We start from the raw sequence: 20,027 nt of genomic DNA on the forward strand, positions 1-20,027 counted from the left end.
GCCACCCATCTTTTGGTCCACCTACTAGTGATTTTGCTTCATGACTTAGTTGACCCAGGAAGTCTGTATAATGCTTATATTTACTATATATTTAATCTTGTTAGGTAATGGTGGAGTGGGGAGAGGAGCACACAAAAGAACCACCTGCTAACATCATGCTAACACATTTCTATTTATCTTGATTTAGGATTCAACATTCCCCTTCCCAATTGTTACCCTAATTCCCAGAAGTTTAAAAGGTTTCTTGTACATCCAAAAAAAAAATTATTCAGCAATGGGGGAGGGAAAGAAGAAAAATAATGTCCACCCACGGGACAGAGGAATGAGCAATGAGGAGTCTCCCCTTCAAATACTGTCTTTGTGCGACCTTGGCAAGCCCCTTAACCTCTTTGAGCCTCACTTTCCTTATGTAAAACAAGGGTTTGGATCAGATAGTCTTTGAAGTCCCTTCTGGCTCTACCTGTATGATCTTATGAATTAAAATTTAAGAATTAGAGTAGCTTAAGCAAGGAAGACAGAAAATAGACTATTGTTTCTGAATCCTAACAAGTAGAAACGTTAACTTTCCAGTTGCTTAAGTTAGATGAATGATCCACCTAAACTTCCCAAAAACATATCCTTTAGAGAAAAATATAAGGTTCAAAACTCAAAAACTGTTCAGAACAATTACATGTCAAGTCTAATGGATTATTAGTCATGCTTCCGAAAAGGATCTTTTGCTAACAAGTCAAAGTAGGCCCTCTTACTATTAAAAATTAGGAGTCTTACATTTAACCCATGAATGCATGGGTAAATTCAATTCCAATAGGGATAAACCACCTTAGAATAAACATAACATCGTGTGAATCTTGGAATAGAAAAAAATTGCTTTTAGAAACTTCAAAACACTGAGTTTCCATCTGTCACCATACTACACTGCAGCAATGCCCCCTTTAAAGTTTTCAGAGAAATAAAACTGGGAAATTTTTGATCTAGTGAAGTTCACAGACGCCCAAAGCTATGTCCTGTTCTACATTCTTAATGTTAAAATGCCTCCTGTGGCATATATAAATAGTTCTACCCGCTGAAAGGTAGGTCAATTTCTTCTGAAGTGTTGTTGGAGGAAAAAAGTGAATGTTTCCCCCTTACCTATGTGAAAGTGATGAAGAGGAGGAAATTTGGAAAAAGTCCCATTCAATCTCTAGAAATAAACTCTAAGGGTTTTCTTTTGAAAGGGCTAAGGCAGAAATTATGCATGTATTCTAGTCCTCCACTATTTTTCCAAGACACCGAAGAAAGAGAAGAAACATAATGGAAATGTCTAATTGCAACATGACAAGATGTTTTTCTAAGGGCGGTACACCAAACCGGCTTCATCTGAAAATCCTCCATTGTGTATTTTGTCTTGCGATTCTGTATACTAAGTCCTGAGGTGGGGGTTGTTTAAAAGTGGGGGGGGGGCGGGAATTTGAAAACACAGTAGAGGAATATATTTTATTATTTACAAAGTACCTTCACATACATTTTCCTTACAACACCCCGGCGAACTGGGCGAGCTCCAGGAGCAGTGTACTCCCTTTTTAGAGAGGGACCACCCGACTTCTGGGAGGTGACTAAGTCCGTAAGGGACAGAGCCCTCCCTGCAGGATCCAAACCCGGGTGTGTTCCGAACGCGGCCAGGCAGCGGCTGGTGGGGGCTGCAGGTAGAACATAGAGGAGGCATTCTCTGAACCCGGCATATCATGATGGTGTCTCTGTGACGACTCTCCACCCCACGTCTTCTATGTAAGAAGCTGAGTTCACAGCAGCGTCCTGAAGCATGGAGTCTGACGAAGAGAAGCCGGGGCCCCTCGAAGATGCTGCGGCTGACGCTGCGGCTGCGGCTGAGGCCGCGACTGCCGCCTCTGGTGCACCGCCGCGGCCTTGCATCCGCGCGAGATACCGCAGGCTGCTCAGAAAAGCCGGCTTTGGGTTCGGCCTGGGCACGTCGTTCAAGCGTGCGGTGCAGGCTGTTGCCAGAAGCGCCAGGGAACAAGGGCCAGGTGGCCTGCCCGGCAGGACCTTTCTGCCCCCACTGGGGAAGGGAGAAGGGAGTGAGCGCGAGGGGCTCCCCGGCACGGCCCGAACTCCCGAGGCCGGCTCGAGAAAGGGGCGGTTGAACGTTCTGACTGTAAGTTCGATCCCACGGCCCGGCCCCCTTGCCGCTCCCCGCTCCCCTCTCCCTTTCCCAGCGCAGAAGCTAGGCAAGGAAAGGAGGAGGAGGCGGAGGTGGCCAGAGGGCGGGCGTAGCAAGCCCTCCCGGACCGGCGTCCCCGCCCCGTGCTCTATACTGCGGGGCTCTCTGCAGGCTCTCCTCTAGCAGCTGGGCGGAGAGTGGCGGCCCCTCCGCCCCTGAAGCTGAGCCCCTCCACTGGCACTGCACCCGATTGGGCGAGGGAGCTGTAAGTTACCTCAATCCTGGGGAGATCAGAAAGAGGATTGGCTGCAGGCAGAGGAGCCTTTGAGTTAGTTGGCCGCCCCCGAGAGCGGGGTTGGGGGTGGGGAGTCAGACGAAGCTTCCAAGGCTGGAGGGATACCAGGTGTAGCTTTCTGATGCGCCCCCTCCAAAAAATGGGGTGCCAGCTCTTACCCACCTGAGCCAGCGTCTGTTTCGTCATCACAAGTTTATGTGCTCAGGAGCATCCCCGTCAGGAAAACTTTAAAAAAGGGGAGGGCGATGCTTCTGATTCAATGCTGAGCCCTCAAGCAAAAACAAAGCAACCCTAATACCAACAACAACATTCAGAGGTATCAAAACCTCACAAATTGCAAAGCATGTCTCCCAGTCGTGCCCCTTTGTGGGTGGTCTGGAAGCGAGCTTGAGTAGTACTTGCACCCACGAAGGACGGGGGTTAGGTGGTTTCAGTTGCCTTAACCTTTTCGTTTGGAGGTATTTCGGAGCTATGACCACGGTCAGCGCTATCTACAGGGTAGGCCTTGCTTTAAGAATTCTTGCATCTGAGCAGGACAGCAACGAGATCGTCTTTTTGGCACAATCAGATAGATCCTAGTGTCTAAAATCAGTGGCAAATTATGACCTTTAGGCTCTCCATAGCAAAGTATAAATATTTAAAAAGGAAACTATTCAGCCAACAACATAGTGGAAGCACAGATTCAAAAAGGAAGGGGGAGAGTTCCACTTTTGTGGGAGCAAATTGAATAAAACTTACTAAATTTGCATTTAAGGAACCATGTTATAGCTCTTTACGGAAACCGAGAAGAGTAAAGATGAAGATGTGTTGTTTTTCATCGAGAGGTATACCCTGTGATACTTTTAATAATTGAATCTTTTTGCTTTTCAGCCTTTATCCCCACCAATAGGGAGATGGTACTGGGATCAGGAGACCAAAACTCTTAAATTAAAAAGGTAAAAATATTTATATGAAATATTCTAATGTGCTGCAAAAAAGCCAATTCTAATTATTGAAAATTTGTCAAAGATGTCAAAAGGGTCTGGCTGAAAAGAACTTTTTATCTCCAAAATGTTATAAGTACTTAGTAGGTTTGCTTACATTGAATATTGAACTTTATAGTTAATGGCATAAAGTAAATTTTTTTCTGATTGTCACTTTGAGAATTAACAATAGTTTCTACTTCTATAGACTTTTACATCTTATAAAGCACTTTTATCAGAACAACTCTGTGAGATGGTACAAATATTATTTTCCCATTTTATAGATAAACAGACTCAGAGATGAAGTGAGTTTCCCAAGGTCACATAACTACTAAGTGATGTGACGGAGAGTCCAACCCAGGTTTTCTGGTTTTCAGTCCAGCGATCTTTCCACTACACTCTTTCCACTACTCAGATGGCTTAAATATTTTATATAATATCCATATCAAGTAGCCTAAGTAACTTATTTGATTACTTTTCCTATTAGTTAACTTCCCAGAAAATATGGTGTTATAGTTAGCTTAGCCTTTAATGTATAAATGCCTTATATGTTTAATGTATATATAATTGTCCTATGTGTCTTAATGTATAATAGTCTACAAAAGACTATTGTCAGATTGTCAGATAATGTTTAAGACATCTTTCATTTTAGTAGCAAAGTACAGCCTCATCTATCTTCTTCGCAAATGTCAATTTAGTAGAAGAATGTTAAGAAAGACGAAAATGAACATTCATTGGCATATGATTTACATAGCAAGTTGATGTCATTTAAAAGATTGGCAGCATTTTTATTACAAACCAAATGTGTGTGAATTTTAAACCTGTTAGAATGTTGTAATATTTCTAGTAATTTATAAGCCCAAGTCAATAGTTTCATAGCTCATTCCCATATTTTGTATCCCAGAAACTTCTATTCAGTAATTCCTAAAACATCAGACCCTGTATTAATCACCAAGACCATAAAATACCAGGGAAAAGGTTAGGAGAGTTGTAGGTTTTTGAACCAAATAGTCAAAGTGATTATTGCATGTATTAAGAGAAGTAGGACTGGAAAGAATGTTGTTCTTAAAGTGAGATGGCCTGGATCCAAGGTACCCTTCCTTCCCCTTCCCCCAACCACCACTTACTTGTCTGGAAAATAGTAATGGGTAAATGACTATTTAATCAGTGTATATTATCTATCTCATAGGGTTGTCGTGAGGATCAAATATGTAGGTAAGAACACTTTGTAATAACAGAGGGATTATATAATTATAGCCGGCACTGTGCCTGGAGTCAGGAAGACCTGAGTTCAAATCGGACCCCAGTCACTTACTAGCTTTATGATCTTAGGCAAGTCACTTAACCCTATTTACCTCAGTTTCTTCATCTGTAAAATGATCTGGAGAAGAAAATGTCAAACAACTTACATTATCTTTGTCAAGTGAAACCCCAGAAGGAGTCAGTCAAATATGACTGAAAATGACTGACCAACAACAAATATAATTATTAATATGACATAGTAATAATAGAGATAAGGTTTGAGAATTTGCGTGCCAAAGAATATACTGACAGGTTAACTTAAACCTTTATTATACTTTAAGACTATCTCAGTTTTCCCTTTCTGAAAGTAAAAGTAGACCTTCCATTCACTTGTTAAAAAATTTCGGTAAGCAAAGACTTTTTTTTATTTGCAGTATTACTCAAACAATTTGCAGTACTGATTTTAAAAATTCACAAGTTAGTGTTTAACCTTCAAGCACTCTCTTACTACTAAACTCAAAAGCATCCATTTCATCCCTTCAGTGAGTTTCAAATAACAGTCAATGATATAATAGTATTAGAGTGAGGAGAAAAGTACCTTTTGTGTCAAATGTAATGTTTGAACATTGATGGAATGACAGACACTTTTCCTTTAAGTTCAAATGTACCACCCCCCCAAACGAAAATACAAGCATTGAAATATTCTGTGGACCCCTCTTAACTTGTAAACAAATAGGGCTGTGATCTTCTATTTCTGTGCCTGAGACACACTGCACCTTGAAATCCTGCCCAGCCCAACCCCCTGGCATGGAAAGAAGGTAAGTAGCTTTGTAAAGCTGTGCCAGGGTAGCATCAGAGGCAGTGGTGGTCACAAGAGATCCAGAGAAGAGAGTGTCTCCTCCAGTTATATTGATTGCATCAGACATCACACGGGCTTCCCAGCCCTTCGCGTACACCAATCAGGCAGCAGATATTTAGTGTGTCTGTTCAAAGCTCTGTCTGCTTAAACTGTGAAGAATATGAAGGAATATCAAGGAGTTTACTTGGGGATAAAAATACATCTAGTATTGTAAGTACTAGGTGAGGGGGTACAGACAAATACTTATTGTGGGCTGGGAATGGGGTTAGACCAAGCTTGTAGAGAAGGTGGAAATTGAGTAAGGCCTTTGTCAACTGGACCAGAACCGGCTTCTAACCTGTGGGTGGACAGAGCCAAACAAACAGAATAGGCTAGAAACAGGAGAATCGGGACACAAAACAGAAGTTTAATTAATTTCAAAGTGAGGAAAATGATGTATGCATATGGAAGCCGCGCCGCCCCCCACCCCCACCCCCCCAGGAAGGAAGACTTTTGCCTGCAGGTAACAGAACCAGAGTCCTGTGACAGAAACAGGAGAGCGGTACCTGTCAGTGACAAGGAACAGGGATTATGAATGTGTCAGATGGCCCTAGGAAATAGAGGGAGCTAAATCCCTCAGTGAACCCCTAGTGCTGGTCCAAGCAGTACGCTTTCCCTAGAGGGTGATACCATCCTGAATGCAAAGGATTGTTGTTATACCAAGCTCAGGACATAGCCTGCTTGCTGGGCCTTATCTCTGGGAAACAGGGTATCTCCAAAATACTTTGACACTTGCCCCTTTTGGCCAAAGGAGGAGAGTCTGAAAGAACCCCTACCCATATGGTTAATAAAGGAGAAGCAGTATATGTCACAGTATATCGCCCCAGGGTGGGTTAGGTCCTTGAGGGGACCTATCAGGGAAGTGTGTCCCAGGTAATTAATTACTAGCCCTTGTTTGAGTGAGAGGGAGGGACCAAGAATGTCAGTGAGAAAATGCCAACCCACACTTGAATCAGAGCTTTGGTGGTTGGGTACATAACAAAAGGGGAGAGATTAAAAAAAAACAAAAAACTAAGATTGTAGATTTAGCTTCTCATCCAGAATCTTAGGACAGTTGTCTCTGGATATTGTCTGCTTCTGGGTCCATCCACCCTGAAGCAGGAACTTGCTTCAGATGATCCAGGATTAAACAGTGCAATAAAGTTTTTTCTCACAATTCCCATAATTGCATAATTACATTAAGTCAGGTACAGATCAGATTACTTAGAGATTTACATGTCAACAAAGTAACCCAGAAAACTTAAACATTAACATTAAGTCCCATGTAACAGGCACGAACTAACTGAACCCCCTCTTAGCCTTGCCGTGGCTCTCCTTACCAAATGCTGTACTTGATATAATGTTTGATAGAATTCACTTGTAAATCTGTCTGATTCTAAGGGCTTTTTCTTAGGAAGCTCATTTATGGTCTGTTCTTTTGCCTTTTAAAATTATCAGACAGATACTTAAAAAATAGGAAAATATTTTCACTTTCCATACCATTATCAATGCAATTTATATGTAAAATCCAATTAATTCTTAATCAATAAAACCTTAGAACTTATTACCAAAACATACTTAAAGCCTGAATTTCCATGGTTGACAGATTTGGAAGCCAATCATATATATCTGCATATACTTCTTCTAATCTTGTTACTTTTCTCAAAATTTACTATTCCATTTAATTAGAAAACTTTTATATTATCATCTTTGTATTATTACTTTGTTTAATCCTTTCTCCCTTTGGAGTCTATCATCCCTATGTTATAATTTGACCATAAATATAGGTTAAAATTGTAAGATGTTCATACTTGAATCATATTATAATAACTCAGAAATGTTCCAGTAGCAATCTATTATTTAATAGATTTAGTGTTGTATTTATAAAACTTCTTCTTTGTAGAAATTTGCTATAAAAGGAAAGAGGAGGGACATAGTTATATCATAACAGAAGGAAAAACTCATTTAGCTCTGTTGGAAAAAAAAAAATTCCCTTAGCTCTGTTTGATTCCAGGCATGAGTCATATCTGACAGCCAATCAGTGTTGTCACAGAGTATTAAAGGCGAGGCTCAGGATTAACCAGGTGGGGAATTTTCCTTTTCCAGAAAGGAAATAGCACAATGGGTAAATAGAGTCAGGAGAATCCTGTCTATGCCATGTCCTAGGTTGTACCCACAACCTTTCCCAGGTGCAAACATCTACCTGAGCAGTCCCCAGACTGCTGCATATGCAATTTTCTGCTATTGACTTTATGACAATTCAGATAACTTACAGTAATCAAACCTCAAAACAACAGTAAAATTACAGTCCCAGGAATTTTTACGTAAAATAGGAAATTTTCACTAACCACAACATAGAGCTTGAGTGTCTTTCCTGATGTTTCCTTAACAGTTAACATTTCATTAATCTTTTACTTACAAATTAAAACTACCCATATTCTGGGGCTTCAGACATATAGCAAATACCTAATGTTTGACTCTTCATTAATATGTTGAAGCTACATCTTTAAACCACCTTATACACTTTCATAGTAGCCAATATTTTAAAATGAAAATCTGCTGTTATAGTAAATATTAGTAGTAGTAGTAATATCATTGTTATTATTACTACCTATTTATAACTAAATATGCCTCATTAAATATTTAACAGATTTCAAATATCCAATTTTTGTCACATCCTTTTAAAAGCCTGATTCATGTACGACACAGCATCCAGTTAAAAATTGCCTTGTCTAACAGCATTTCTGTTTTACAGTGGTCCCTCAAATTTTATAACATAAATTTAGAAATACAATACAATTTAGAAATACAATAATAATACAAACAATAAACTTCAGATGGCACCTATTGCATTTCCAAATTATCACTTATAAAAATAATTGATCTTACTACCTATAGCATTTTAAAACCACTTTTAAAGTTATCAGATATGGAACAATAACATTCATTTAGAGAAATAATAATAATAGTGTAGTGCTTTGTATACGCCAGTCACTGTGTTAAGGCCTTTACAATCACAATATCATTTTAATCTCACAGCAAAAAACATTAGTATTTTTCTCTTTACAAATCTGGAAACTAGGGCAAACAGAAACAAATGACTTGCCTAAAATTACACAGCTAATGCATTTCTGCAACTGGAACAGAGAAGGGTGGGCTTACCAAAGGCAGAAGTTGCCTGGTTCCCCACCTTGAACTGCCATGTTAGCCACTTCCAGGAGTGCTAGGACCCTCTCAGGTAGCCTTTTGAGGCCAGGCCATCTTGGAGACACTGACTGGCTGGGCTTTGGGGTGTGTGGCAGAGGGCACTGCCTAGGGGCTGGGGTGGTTGGTGCTGGGACCTTCCCATTGATGGTAGTTCCTGGTGGTAGGGCTCAGGGAATGCTGGCCATGGGGCCTGACCCCCCTACCCACCCCTGCCCCGGGACAGCTGCAGGTGTTGGAGTTGGGAAGTTGCTGAGGCAGGGTATATGGGGCTCCACTCTGACTGCTGCCTCCCCCCACTTTCTATCAGGTGGGGCAGAATTCAAGTTTCCCTACAATTCTCTATCATTCTCTTAATCTGATCTGAAATGAGAAGAGTTAACAGAGAGACATGGGCTGTAATGGTCTTGTTATCAATCCTCACAACTGAGATACACCCATGACTCCAGGGGAGGGGAGTGGGGTGTACTGAGTGATCGGGGTTGTGGGGAGGGTCCTTCAATACTTCAGCGTCTACCCTAGCCTTTATTTAAAGGGGACCATATTTTCCTTTCCTAATGGTGCAGAAGGGAACTTCAGGACAAAATAGGAAGTCAAGGGTTAACAAGAGTTTTCTATTTACCTAGTTTTTTTCACTTTTTTCATTTCTGGACTTTCTTCTAACTAACTTATTCACTTCCCTAGAAAAATGAAGCTATTAATCTTGTCAATACTTTTAGAAGTTTTATAAGATTTAATCCTTATTTTTCCCTAAAATAAATTCCACAGAGTGGTACCTCAAAACTTACTAAGAAGGGGGTGGAGTTCCTGAAATTACCCCAAAGTCTCAGGAGTTTTCTCCTCCAGTCTTCAAATGATTAATTGCCAAACTCCTTAATGATTAATCTCAAAACCTTCAGAATCTGCTAAGATGTTTTTGGTGGTTCTACAACTTTAATTATCTAACTTTATTTCTGTATCCCCAAACTGGCCAGTGTTGGGACCACAGGAAAAATATCTTACAGCCTTTTCATCTTTTCTTATAACCTAATCTCCCTCAGAAAGCCTAAGGTGGGAGTTAGTAAAGTTAATAAATATTTTCCAGTGTTCTCTTTAAGTATAGCCCTTAGAAATTTTTCTGGCTGGCTGCATTTTAAATCTTTCAAGGTAACAGAATTTAGCTCACAGCACAAACATGACATAGACATTCTGCATTTTACAAAGATACAAACAAACAGAAAAAAAAGAGCACACAATTAAAATGTTAATTTCGACCAGTTCCATGTACACCAAAACCAAACACATAGACAATTCTTACACAAATAAAATTTGATACATGCAGCAAATAAAAATAAAGAAACCGAATGCATGCAAAAAAAAAAAAAACTAAACCCTTGCCTATGCATGTGCAGAAAAACAGAAAAAAAACCCAGGTTTTACCAGAGTGATCTGGGTCAAGAAAAGGGGCTATGGAAAAGCTGCTTTTTCACAGTGAAAAGCCAAGCTCAATCAAGGATAAGCAAGAGAATTTGAGCAAGAAAGGGTGGTGGACCCACCAGGCAAGGGGTGGGGGATCAGACTTTGGAGAAATAAATCTCCAGTGGCTCCTAGTCCACCCCAACTGGTACCAGAAGGTCCATTTGGCCTTGTTCTGTGTCAAATCCCACTTCCGACATCAATTAATGTCAACTGGACCAGAACTGGCCTCTAACCCATGAGTGGCCAGAGCCAAACAAACAGAACAGGCTAGAGATAGGACACAAAACAGAAGTTTAATTAATTTCCAAGTGAGGGAAATGACATATGCGAACAGAATCCCTTCTTCCCAAAAAGGAGGGCTTAACATGCTGAACTAAAGGCAGGTATTATACATCCTGGGCTGGGCCATGACATAATCATTTTTAGGTCTTGAGTCATTGTTCCCTCAGGCCCCGGGAGAACAGTATTGTCTCAAGTCTTGGGAGTTGTGCCCACCCTTTTGGGGGACAGAACCAGAGTTCTGTGACAGGAACAGGAGTGTAGCACCTGTCAATGACAAGGAACAGGGATTATGAATATGTGATGGATGGCCCTGGGAAATAGGGGGACCCAAATCTCTCAGTGAGCACCTGGTGTTGGTTTAAGCAATATGCTTTGCTAGAGGGTGATATCATCCTGAATGCAAAGGATCATTGTTATACCAAGTTCAAGACGCAGCCTGCTTGCTGGGCCTTAGCTCTGGGAAACAGAGGCTCTCCAAAATATTTTGACACCTTCAAAGATGGTTTGGATTCAGATGGACAGGTAAGCATTGTAAATTGAGAGTATAGTGTGAAGACATGGGTGAGAATGTGAGGGTAGGAATGTGCAAGATGTGTTTTAAGAACAATGAATTGGCTTTTTTGTTGTTGATCAGTCTCTTCCAACTCTTCGTGACCCCATTTGTGGTTTTCTTGGCAGAGATACTGGAGTGGTTTGCCATTTCCTTCTCCAACTCACTTTATAGATGAGGAAACTGAGGCCAACATGATTAAGTGACTTGGTCAAGCTCACACAGCTAGTAAGTGCCTGAGGCTGAATTTGAACTCAGGAAGAAAAGTCTTCCAGGCTCTAGGACCAGCACTCTTATCTACTGTGCCACCTAGCTGCCAATGAATATAGACTAGCCTGGGTAGAAATGTGGCTTAATGTAAAGAAGTGGGAGATAGACTAGAAAACTAGAAAGGAAGGTTTGGAGAGATTAGTCAGGTTTTGAATGCTACCTTAGATGGTTAAGTATTCTACAAGTAACCTATAGAAGTATCCATAATCAACTGTCTTGGTTTTTATGATTTGGAGTAACATTTTAATCAAAAGTAGATGAGCTGGCTTAGACATGCTAGGAATATAGGACCAAACTTTGGCCTAAAGTACAAATCCTAATTATGGCTTGGATGATATCCTATTTGAAAATTCCCAAGATTCCTTTTCCTCTGTTTTTCAGTATAACTTCTCAGTCCCTCTTGGCGTATACATTTACCCAATAAAGTTGTTGTCAGAGGCCTCCTGGTTATCTTTAACCCAAGGTCTTATACATATGGCCACAGAGTTAGACTTTTGAAAGAGACCTTTGAAGGTCATTTAGTCCAACCTTCAAATTTTAGGGATAAGGAAAAGGAATCCCAAAGAAGTGATTTGGCTAAGGCCACACAGGCAAGGATATGATAGAGCTGGCACTTGAGCCCAGGTTTTCCAAAATTTTCCGCTGAACCATGCAGACTTCATTAAACAACTGATAAGTTTACTATCAATCTGTGTGTCCAAGTTCTTGGGCTATCCTGAACTTAGTATGCATTGTCTTAATAGTCTCAGCAATCCTGTCTGTTATTTGCTGTAATGAACCCTTCCACTAATTCAACATTGCCACTAGAAGAGCTATCATAAGGAAAGAAAGAAAAGGAATACATGGGCTTCAGGTAGTTGCCTATAAATCTCTGTTGAGACCAGGAAATTTGCTTATGGACAAGTAGCCTGGGTTAAGCCAGTGCCCCACTTTAAATCTCTGGAAGCCCCCATATGTCACCAATTTTTCATCCTGGCCAAAAGGAAGGAGACTGCAAGCAAAGAATGACTGTAAAACCACGAAGCACATGAAGTAATGCAAATCAAGGTTTTAATTTTAACTGTAGATCCTAAAAATAGGATATATCTTACCTTTAGTTAGAACTGGTGTGGGGGGGAACATAATGATTATGGTGGAGTATTGGGAAAATAGGAAGAATGCTGTGTCCTAACATTTTTACTTTCAAAGACTAGATTCGAAGAGTGTCACCAGATCAAAGGGAAGATCATGGCATTTTCTGACATGTCTCTGAAAACCAGCAACATGATATAACGCAAGGACCCCTTGACTCTTAGAGTCAAAAGACCTGGGTTCAAGATCTGGAAAATAGGATGTAAGTTCCTTTAGAGTAGAGGCAGTGGAAAGAGCGTTGAACCTGGAGTCACAGAATCTGAGTTTCATTTTACTACCCGTGTAAGTTTGAGCAAGTCACATAACCTCTCTGGGCCTCAGTTTCTTCATCTGTAAAATGGAGCTGGACTAGATGATCTTCCAGCTCTCTAGATGAACCTGTGCATGTGTACACACACACACACAGACACACACACAAATATATACACACTGTATATGTAGATATGCACATAACACACATGTGTATACATATATATTTATGACTTGTTTTTGCCTTTATGTCTCCAGCACCTAGCATAATGATTGGCACAATGTAGGCACTTGGTAAATGTTTGTTGAAATTGAATTATAAGACTTATGACCTATGAGCAAATCTTTTAACTATGTCTCCTTTTCTCCATTTGTAAAATGGACATAATTACCCTCACTACTTCCCTCACCAGTGTTTCTCCAAGATTCCAAATAGGTGTCAATTTAGTCATGCTTCTTTAGATATTGGTTAGTGTCATCACCTGAGGCAGGATTCTAGGACAATCCAGATAAATTCTGACTGCCATGACAGGAGAATGTCCAGTGAGGGCAGAGATCCATGATTTACAGAAACAAGTCATTTAAGAGGGGTATTCTGCTAAAATGGGCAACAAAGGGAAAGAAGAGACTGGTCTATAGTGGAAAGCCAGAATTTAATCTGGTAGCCAGGTATTGATTTAGAGTTAACAAAGCCAAGTGAGAGAAAGAAAACCAGGATTTTAGGGCAGTATTGAGCCAGAAACTACTGGATGGACAAAATATCTGGCATTCAGTGGAGGCAGAATGGCTTGGGGGGTGTGCTCCATTATGTTTTAAAGGGCCAGTGACCTAGAAACCTGAGGCCAAGCATTCAGAAATGGATAAAATACAGACTTCCTCTGACTAGGTTGAGAAAGCGAATGAACTTCTTCTTTTAAAGTGACAAGTCACTGAGATAAAGTTGGCAAATGGCCGAAGAAAAGTTCATTTCCAGGGCTGTGAATGAGGGCTAGAGGCAGAGGTGTGTTGGTAAATGTTTAATAAATATGTAAGTACGACACATTTTTGAGTTTAATTTGCATTACATACATTTTCTCCATTCCTTAAGTCTAGACCAGGGATGGGGAACCTGCAGCCTCGAGGCCACTTGTGGACTTCACAGAAAAAAATCCCTTAATAAAAGGATTTGTTCTGTAAAGCTTGGACTCAGTCAAGAGATCACACCCAAGGACCTAGAAGGCCTGAAGGCTGCAGGTTCCCCACCTGTGGTCTAGACAATCAACAAAACAATAAATCAAGCCCTGGATTGGTAGTGATTGCATGTTTCTGAGGTATAAACGTTCACAATGGAAATTTAACATTCAGTTCTCAGGAGCCCAGCTGACTCTAGCACACTCCCAGTAGAATTGAGCAGAAAGTGTCTTTTGTTGTTTTCAGTCATGTCCAACTCTTCTTGACCCTGTTTGGGGTATTCTTGGCAAAGATACTGAAGTGGTTTGTCATTTCCTTCTCTGCCCCATTTTACAGATGAGGAAGCTGAGGCATAGTTAAGTGACTTGCCCAAGGTCACACAACTATGATATCTCTTTGGACAGATTTGAACTCAGGAAGTTGAGTCTTCCTGATTCCAGGCTGGCACTCTATCTTCTAGGCTACCTAGCTGCCCTTGGGAATTACAACTCAAATAATAGTGGCCCAGGTGAAATGAAAAATGCAGAAAGTCCCTTTTCTAGGTGACATTTTGTCCAAATTGCCCAGTCATACCATGTCCTTCAACCCAGTGGGTTTTGGCAAAACCCCTGATAGAAAAAATTTCTCATCTGATCAATTCTATTAATTGGGAGAGGGAATATTGTTTTTTTTTATTTAAATTTAAATTTATTTATTTAACATATTTGGTTTTCAGCATTGATTTTCACAACAGTTTGAATTACAAATTTTCTCCCCATTTCCACCCTCCCCCCCACTCCAAGATGGCGTATATTCTGGTTGCCCCGTTCCCCAGTCAGCCCTCCCCTCTATCACTCCCCTCCCCTCTCATCCCCTTTTCCCTTCCTTTCTTGCAGGGCAAGATAAATTTCTACGCCCCATTGCCTGTGTATCTTATTTTTTAGTTGCATGCAAAAACTTTTGTTTTTGAACATCTGATTTTAAAACTTTGAGTTCCAAATTCTCTCCCCTCTTCCCTTCCCACCCACCCTCCCTAAGAAGTCAAGCAATTCAACCTGGGCCACACATGTATCATTATGTATAACCCTTCCACAATACTCATGTTGTGAAAGGCTAACTACATTTTGCTCCTTCCCAACCCATCCCGCTTTATTGAATTTTCTCCCTTGACCCTGTCCCCTTTCCACAGTGTTTGTTTTGATTACCTCCACCCCCATCTGCCCTCCCCTCCATCATCCCCTGCCCCTTTTATTTTTTTTTTATCTTCCTCCCTCTTCTTTCCTGTGGGGTAAGATACCCAATGGAGTATGTATGGTATTCCCTCCTCAGGCCAAATCTGATGAGAGCAAGGTTCACTCATTCCCCCCTCACCTGCCCTCTCCCCTCCTCCCATAGAACTGCTTCCTCTTGCCACCTTTATGCAAGATAATCCACCCCATTCTATCTCTCCCTATCTCCCTCTCTCAGTATGTTGCTCTCTCATCCCTTAATTTCATTTTATTTCTTTTAGATATCTTCCCTTCATCTTCAACTCACCCTGTGTCTGCTCTCTCTCTTTTACATATGTATATATATACATATATAAAAACATACACATATATATATACATACATACACATACATACATATACACATAGATATATACATACATACACATTCACTCATATATATACATAATCATATATATATATGCATATTCCCTTCAACTACCCTAATACTGAGGTCTCATGAATCATACACATTATCTTTCCATGTAGGAATGTAAACAAAACAGTTCAACTTTAGTAAGTCCCTTGCAATTTCCGTTTCTTGATTACCTTTTCATGCTTCTCTTGATTCTTGTGTTTGAAAGTCAAATTTTCTATTCAGTTCTGGTCTTTTCACTGAGAAAGCTTGAAAGTCCTCTATTTTATTGAAAGTCAATATTTTGCCTTGGAACATGATACTCAGTTTTGCTGGGTAGGTGATTCTAGGTTTTAAGCCTAGCTCCATTGACCTCCGGAATATCGCATTCCAAGCCCTTCGATCTCTTAATGTAGAAGCTGCCAGATCTTGGATTATTCTGATTGGGTTTCCACAGTACTCAAATTGTTTCTTTCTGGATGCTTGCAGGATTTTCTCCTTGATCTGGGAGCTCTTGAATTTGGCGACAATATTCCTAGGAGATTTCTTTTTGGGATCTATTTGAGAAGGCGATCGATGGATTCTTTCAATTTCTATTTTGCCCTGTGGCTCTAGAATATCAGGGCAGTTCTCCTTGATAATTTCTTGAAAGGTGGTATCTAGGCTCTTTTTTTGATCATGGTTTTCAGGTAGTCCAATAATTTTTAAATTATCTCTCCTGGGTCTATTTTCCAGGTCAGTGGTTTTTCCAAGGAGATATTTCACATTGTCTTCCATTTTTTCATTCCTTTGGTTCTGTTTTATAATATCCTGATTTCTCATAAAGTCACTAGCTTCCACTTGCTCCAATCTAATTTTTAAAGTAGTATTTTCTTCAGTGGTCTTTTGGACCTCCTTTTCCATTTGGCTAATTCTGCCTTTCAAGGCATTCTTCTCCTCATTGCCTTTTTGGAGCTCTTTTGCCATTTGAGTTAGTCTGTTTTTTAAGGTGTTGTTTTCTTCAGTATATTTTTCAGTATTTTTTTGGGTCTCCTTTAGCAAGTCATTGACTTGTTTTTCATGGTTTTCTCGCATCCTTCTCATTTCTCTTCCCAATTTTTCCTCTACTTCTCTAACTTGCTTTTCCAAATCCTTTCTGAGTTCTTCTATGGCCTGGGGCCAGTTCATGTTTTTCTTGGAGGCTTTTGTTGTAGGCTCTATGACTTTGTTGTCTTCTTTAGGCTGTATGTTTTGGTCTTCTTTGTCACCAAAGAAAGAATCCAAAGTCTGAGACTGAATCTGGGCGCGTTTTCACTGCCTGGCCATATTCCCAACCAACTAACTTGACCCTTGAGTTTTTCAGTGGGGTATGACTGCTTGTAGACTAACGAGTTCTATGTTCCACGTTTGGGGGGGAGGTGCCAGCTCTGTCAGACCCGCACTACTCCTTCCCCAAGAACCCCCAGTCCAGACTGGGCTTAGATCTTCAGCAGGCTGTTGCACTCCTGCTCTGATCCGCCACTTAATTCCTCCCACCAGGTGGGCCTGGAGCCGGAAGTAACAACAGCTCTAGCTGCCCTACCTCTGCTGCCCCCGGGGCTGGAAGCCGAACCTCGAACTCCTTCCACTCCCACGGCTTTTCCCACTAACCTTCTCTGCAGTCTTTGGTGTTTGTGGGTCGAGGGGTCTGGTAACTGCCGCAGCTCACATATTCAGGGTGCTAGGGCCCCCTCCGCCCGGCTTCTGGTCTGGATGGTCCACGCCGCTCAGGCTGGGCTCTGCTCCACTCCGTTCCCAGCTCCCAGCTCCGTGTGGAATAGACCTCACCCAGAGACCATCCAGGCTGTCCTGGGCTGGAGCCCTGCTTCCCTCTGCTGTTCTGTGGGTTCTGCCATTGTAGAATTGGTTCAGAGCCATTTTTTATAGGTTTTTGGAGGGACTCGGGTACGGAGCTCACTCTAGTCCCTGCTTACCAGCCGCCATCTTGGCTCCGCCTTGGGAATATTGTTTTAAGACAGTTTCTTCCTGAGATAACATGTGCCCCAGAAAATCTTTCAAAGAATGATAACCAGAGCTCTTGTCTGAACACAGAGGGCATGAGGTTCTTCATAAATGATGTCCATGTATATGAAACAACTCGACCTGAAAAAATGCACTTAATTCTATCTTCTGTTCCTACATCTGGACTTAGGCTTCACAGAGAGAGGTGTAAATTTGGAGTGAGATTGAGTTTCTGGGCTACCTTGTGACTCAACATGGCATTCAACCAAGCTCAGGAAAGCCAAAACCATAACAGATCTTAAGCCCCCACAGGACACAAAACAACTCTATCAGGTAGACACAGAAAACACATCATTCAATAAGGAGACCCTAGAGTTCTCTTTGTAATTTGCGGCTGGGCTCTGAAACACCCTTCTCTCAAGTCCTGGTGCCAGTTACTGAAGGAATGAATCCTTCCTCCCCAGAGAGTTGTGGGGAGGCTTGGTGAAGGAACCATTCAGTCTTACCAATAATGTCGTAAAAGTACCTCCTGCCTGGGCACCTGGACTTTATTGACTGATTGTGAATTAGCAATGGAGCCTGGAAAGGCTGATTGAGATTGAAATAGTGTGTGAAGGACCTGGAATTCCACTCCTAAGTCAGCAATCTTTGACCCTTATGGAATGAATGACAAAGAATTCATTTAAACAGATGTCAAGGCCCTGGTGTTCTGAAGTTCCCTGTTGCTTTGTCTTTTCCTTTATGCATCTCCCAGTGTTCCAGAGGCTCATGCTTGAAAATTGGATATTACTTTTCAGCTGTTACTCTTTTGTAAAGTAGCTGTACTACAAAATTCTCAGTGAGTGGTAGTACTTCATGTTCTATTAAGGCCCTGAGTGAATAGGCATGAGCTATGCTGTTAGTGGGATTAGCTGAACTGTAATCTTGACATTACAGGCATATCCCACCAAACAGAGTTCAGTGACTCCTAGAAACCACCACATCAACTACTAGGAAACCTTACTATAGGGCCAATAAATTCCACCCAAATATTATTGGGGTGGGGGGAGCAAATAAGAGGATAAGAGAAGAAGAGGAGTGGAGAAGAGAAAAAGAGGATTTCCAGCCCTGTCCAAAAAAATCCCCAAAACAGCCTTTTCCTCTACTCCCCCCAAACAAGGTTACAATAGAGTTTGGTTAATACAAATTCATGATAATGCAAAATGATGTTAGACCAATGTTGTTATACATGATAAATTTTATGGGCATTTTCCCCTACAGAGAAAAGAAATTATTGTTTGCTTAATAACTACCCTCTCTTACAGTCCTATGCCTGCATCAGAAGCCAAAGAGAAACTCAAGAAGGGCAAATCAATTCACTTTGTTGAAAATGATGGTACCACCTCAGAAAGGTATTTCTTTTCATTTCATAATCAGAGCGTTTCTCTAGTAACTTTTCGAATTATTTTAAACCCTTGCAAGAAAGTATTATTTCCATCACCAGTAACATGAGAAGTAGCAAAGAATGAATACTTACCATATTATTTAAATTTGTTGAGCGAATTAAGGGAGGCTTTTACCCATGTTGGAATTTGGTTAATGTCTGCTGCTGAGATTTTCCATTTTTAAAGATGTTGCCAACAATTATCAGCTTATAAAATATAAATTGATGAGTGCTTTATGTAGCAATAGAAGATTTAAATGCACTGTCTTAAATAGAATACATTAATTATTCAAGTATAAGTTGGATTAGATGGCCCCCCAACTGTGAGATTCTGTGATCTTTTTTGTTCTTGACATAGTACTTGGTTAATATTAATGTCTTTGTACATTAAAATGGGCTTTTACGAGGTGTATTCTTAAAATAGTCAAACTCTTTCCACATGCTGATGAAGATGCCCTCTACAGCTGAGCAGAAGCTGGTTGAGCAGCCATGTTAGGCGATTCTCCCCTATCACTATAAAGTCAAATTCCAATAGGGCCAACTGTGATAGAGACCCTGATCTCATGTTCTATTGACAACTTCTGAGTCAGAATGTAAGAGCATCCATGAGGACTCTCTGATTTCTACATTTTTCTGGGGAATATCAATTGTAGTGAGACCTGTCCCAAAAGGGGAGACCTATCCCAGAATACTCTTACTCTACTGATCCTGAGTGTACATAGTGGGGTGTGTTTGTGTCTGGGGGTCTGTTTGTGTCCAGGTTCAAGCAGGTCAGGGTAGTACTGATGGAAGCATTCTGGGGATCCCCAAGAGAGAGTAGATCTAGAAACTCAGCTGATGGTACTGTTTTTCACAATGTCATGTAATGTTTAATTGTTTACAAATGGTGGGAACCAAGCCACAAAGCTAGTGCTACTAGAGAAGCAAAATGGAGTTTAAGAGAATTGGGCATACAAAAGGCAGCATTCAACCATCAACCCCATGGAAATAATGTGAATGTTTCTGGCATAAATGAAACCCCTATGTTGAAAGAAAGTCATACATACAGCTTGGCAGATGTGGGAGTGAGCTACTAGAGTGGGGATAGCCATGGGACAGAGAATCTAGTACTAACTAGGGGAATTACTGTTGTAGGCTTCAAAACACTATTACTTGTATTTTGCTTTTGTTTTTCATG

General features: G+C 40.9%; 1 protein-coding gene across 1 annotated transcript in view; it reads left to right on the plus strand.

Annotated features, from left to right (window-relative positions):
* Window positions 1-1,798: 1,798 nt before the first annotated feature.
* The window catches only part of PPP1R36 (protein phosphatase 1 regulatory subunit 36), a 37,819-nt gene continuing 19,590 nt past the window's right edge, over window positions 1,799-20,027 (plus strand). The window contains exons 1-5 of the mRNA XM_036735819.1: window positions 1,799-2,149; window positions 3,321-3,385; window positions 4,996-5,046; window positions 7,665-7,679; window positions 18,732-18,818. Of these exons, the coding sequence (XP_036591714.1) occupies window positions 1,799-2,149; window positions 3,321-3,385; window positions 4,996-5,046; window positions 7,665-7,679; window positions 18,732-18,818 (569 nt within the window). The remainder of the gene's footprint in view (window positions 2,150-3,320; window positions 3,386-4,995; window positions 5,047-7,664; window positions 7,680-18,731; window positions 18,819-20,027) is intronic.

The sequence above is a fragment of the Trichosurus vulpecula genome, chromosome 8, assembly GCF_011100635.1.
Source record: "Trichosurus vulpecula isolate mTriVul1 chromosome 8, mTriVul1.pri, whole genome shotgun sequence".
In the NCBI taxonomy this organism is placed as follows: Eukaryota; Metazoa; Chordata; class Mammalia; order Diprotodontia; family Phalangeridae; genus Trichosurus; species Trichosurus vulpecula.